Source organism: Gastrolobium bilobum, unplaced genomic scaffold (assembly GCF_033153095.1).
Source record: "Gastrolobium bilobum isolate Gb01-03AN ecotype WA unplaced genomic scaffold, APGP_CSIRO_Gbil_v1 utg14709, whole genome shotgun sequence".
Taxonomy (NCBI): Eukaryota; Viridiplantae; Streptophyta; class Magnoliopsida; order Fabales; family Fabaceae; genus Gastrolobium; species Gastrolobium bilobum.
The window spans coordinates 170,688-174,031 of record NW_026897963.1 but is presented as its reverse complement, the minus strand read 5'-3'; the positions used below and the strand labels follow the sequence as shown (position 1 = coordinate 174,031).

Genomic DNA, 3,344 nt, shown 5'->3' with positions numbered 1-3,344 from the left:
ATACTAAATTCACGGGGGGTGAAGTGGTGGAGTCTCCAGATACTCTGATACATGTTATGGGCTCCAACTCATTTGGGTGTCTTGTAGTACCAATTAGATTCCTTTCTGTTCGATTCACCAATTATGTCTGAAGTAAATTTTGTCTTTTTAATACTTAGAGAGAGAGAGAGAATTAGCACAGCAGTACCATACAACTTACTTTTATTATTAGCTTCGGTTAGGTTCAGTTCAATGTTATCAACTGCACAAAGCAGGAGAATTATCTTTGCTTTCTGCTATCACTTTCCTTCTACTACTCAATCCAGTTCCTCCTTTATTTTCTTAGTACCCATTTCGTCCTCTTACAGCCTGTTTGTCTGCAATACTCCAACCTATCCTAGCTGCTCCCAAAAATGTTTTTCCATTAATTCTCTAACCCCCCTTGCTTGCTGCTTGACCACACCCCATTCCAAGCATCACACTCATCAAAGATTTGGTGAACAAAACAAACAAAGTTGTAGTTGGTAACCATATCCTTTTTCTTCTTTGTCTCTTGCCCTCCATCCTTGTGCTCTGAGAGCTCTTTTTCTACACCATGGACTTGTAGTTGTCAATATGTTGTATCATCTCAGGGAATCATGAGCCTTAACTCTCATAATCTCCATTTGTGGTGGAGAGTTTCATCCTTTCTTCTTCTACTACTTCAATCTGTTGCTCTTAACTCTGATGGGGTTCTATTACTTAAATTCAAATACTCCATCCTCAGCGACCCACTATCAGTCTTAGAGAGTTGGAACTTCGATGATGCAACTCCATGTTCGTGGCATGGAGTTACATGCACTGAAATTGAAGACCCTGGTACCCCTGACTTGTTCAGAGTGACTAGCTTGGTTCTTCCAAACAGCCAGCTTCTGGGTTCCATTGCTGAAGAATTAGGGATGATCCAATACCTTAGCCATCTTGATCTCTCCAACAATTTATTCAACGGCTCTCTACCTATCTCTATCTTCAACTATTCTCAGCTTCAAGTGCTTTCTCTCTCAAACAATGTTATCTCAGGCAAGCTACCTAACTTGATTGGTAAATTGACAAGCCTTCAATTTTTCAACCTCTCTGACAATGCCTTTGCCGGGTTGATCCCAGAAAATCTCACTGCTTTACAAAATCTAACTGTTGTTTCTCTGAAGAGTAACTATTTTTCTGGTGGAATCCCAAATGGGTTCAACTCTGTTGAGATTTTGGATCTGTCCTCCAATTTGCTCAATGGCTCTCTCCCAAATGACTTTGGTGGTGAAAGCTTGCGCTATTTGAATGTCTCTTACAATAAGATTTCAGGAACGATACCACCAGCATTTGCAGAAAAGATTCCTAGAAACACTACAATTGATCTCTCATTCAATAATCTGACAGGGCCAATACCAGAGTCTCTGGCTTTGTTGAACCTTAAAACAGAATTGCTATCTGGGAATGCTGATCTATGCGGCAAGCCCCTGAAGATTCTGTGCTCTATTCCCTCTACTATGTCTACTTCTCCACCCAACATTACCAACACATCTTCACCAGCAATTGCAGCCATTCCAAAAACTATTGACACAAACCCAACAACAAACACAACAGGCAGCTCCAGTGATTCTCAGGGTGTGTCACAAAGTGGTCTAAAACCTGCTACCATAGCAGCCATCGTGGTAGGAGACTTGGTCGGCGTGGCCGTTTTGGCTCTGTTCATTCTTTTCGTCTACCAACAAAGAAAGAGAAGAGATCCAAAACCAACCATGGATGCTGCTGCTGCTGTTGCTGTTACTACCAACTCAGAAAAGAAAGAAGAAACGGTTGCAAAACAAGACCCGACTGTGAGAACACCCTCACTTCCTTGTTCATCATGCTTAACAATCAAAGAAGAGACTTCAGAAGCAACAAGCTCTGACAGTGACCATGAAAACACCACCGTTGAAATCACGGCACAAACAGGAAACTTTCCGAAAGAAGGAACTCTTGTAACCGTGGACGGCGAGACAAGGCTGGAGTTGGAGACTTTGCTGAAGGCTTCAGCGTATATTTTAGGAAACAGCAACGCGAGCATCGTGTACAAGGCAGTGCTTGAAGATGGGAGAGCCTTTGCTGTTAGAAGGGTTGGTGAGTGTGGGATTGAAAGGATGAAGGACTTTGAGAACCAAGTGCGTTCCATTGCAAAACTTCGCCATCCCAATTTGGTTAAGGTTCGTGCTTTCTGTTGGGGTCATGATGAGAAGCTTGTAATCTCTGACTATGTTCCCAATGGAAACCTCGCTAGCATTGGTTGCAGTAAGCTCACTCTCCATTGCTTTGTGTGTTTTTTTAGATATTTCAATCCATTTGTTACTTCTCAAATAGTCCAATTCGGGATAAACATATGTTCTCATCTTCACTTACTCAGCTTTCTGACTCCAAGGTGTTTTTTGATTTAATGTTCATGATTATGTGAATTATGTCATTTGATAAATTGGTTGTTTTTAATGTTTAGGAAGAGGAGGTTCATCATCTCCTTTTAACTTGGCATTGGAGGTGCGGTTGAAGATAGCAAAAGGGGTTGCACGAGGCCTGGCCTTCATTCATGACAAGAAACACGTGCATGGCAACGTTAAACCAAGCAACATCCTATTAAACTCAGAAATGGAACCCATTATCAGCGATTTTGGGCTGGACCGGCTCCTCTTGAATGACATAAACCAGAGAGCAAACGGTTCAGCCAGACAATTAATGGTGAATCAAAGAACCCAACAAGACCACCACCACCCCATGGATTCTAGCCCCTACCAAATGCCTTACCAAGCACCGGAGTCACTTCAAAACATCAAACCCAACCCCAAATGGGATGTGTATTCGTTTGGCATTGTCTTGTTGGAGCTTCTCACTGGGAGGGTTTTCTCGGACCGGGAGTTGGACCAGTGGCCTGTCCCCGGTTCGGTTGAAGAGGAGAAAACCCGGTTCTTGAGGATGGCTGACGTGGACATCAAATCTGAAATGGAGGAAGGTAGAGAAAATGTGATCCTGGCGTGCTTCAAGTTGGGGCTTAATTGTGCTTCTCTTGTACCACAAAAGAGACCCTCAATGAAAGAGGCTCTACAAATCTTGGACAAGAGCATTCATTCTTGATGATAATGATGTATTTGGGACCCCGTTATTAGATCAAGATGTTTAGCTTTTTCAATCTTTTGTCGACTCGAATTAGAATGAAGAAAGGAAAAGATTAGAGGAAAGTGTTTGTTTATGCGAGATAGCAATAATAGTAACTTTGACCAATGAATCGAATCCTTGTCTGTATAAGATGCTTTTGGTGGAGACCATGGCCTATTAACACTATTAAGCTTGTGCAAGATGCGATTACT

General features: G+C 42.3%; 1 protein-coding gene across 1 annotated transcript; it reads left to right on the top strand.

Annotated features, from left to right (window-relative positions):
• The first annotated feature begins 519 nt into the window (after positions 1–519).
• LOC133311790 (receptor protein kinase-like protein At4g34220) lies at positions 520–3,111 on the top strand. The gene is made up of 2 exons (XM_061512891.1): positions 520–2,280; positions 2,489–3,111. Exons 1-2 carry the CDS (start codon positions 618–620, stop codon positions 3,109–3,111), a joined length of 2,286 nt encoding a protein of 761 aa, XP_061368875.1. The 5' UTR covers positions 520–617.
• The last annotated feature ends 233 nt before the right edge of the window (positions 3,112–3,344 follow it).

Bases quoted from the DNA above. Each gene is read 5' to 3' on its own strand.
- LOC133311790 (XM_061512891.1), top strand. From the start codon at position 618: ATGAGCCTTAACTCTCATAATCTCCATTTGTGGTGGAGAGTTTCATCC. The intron at 2,281-2,488 runs GTAAGCTCACTC...TAGGAAGAGGAG, and splicing joins CCTCGCTAGCATTGGTTGCA to GTTCATCATCTCCTTTTAAC.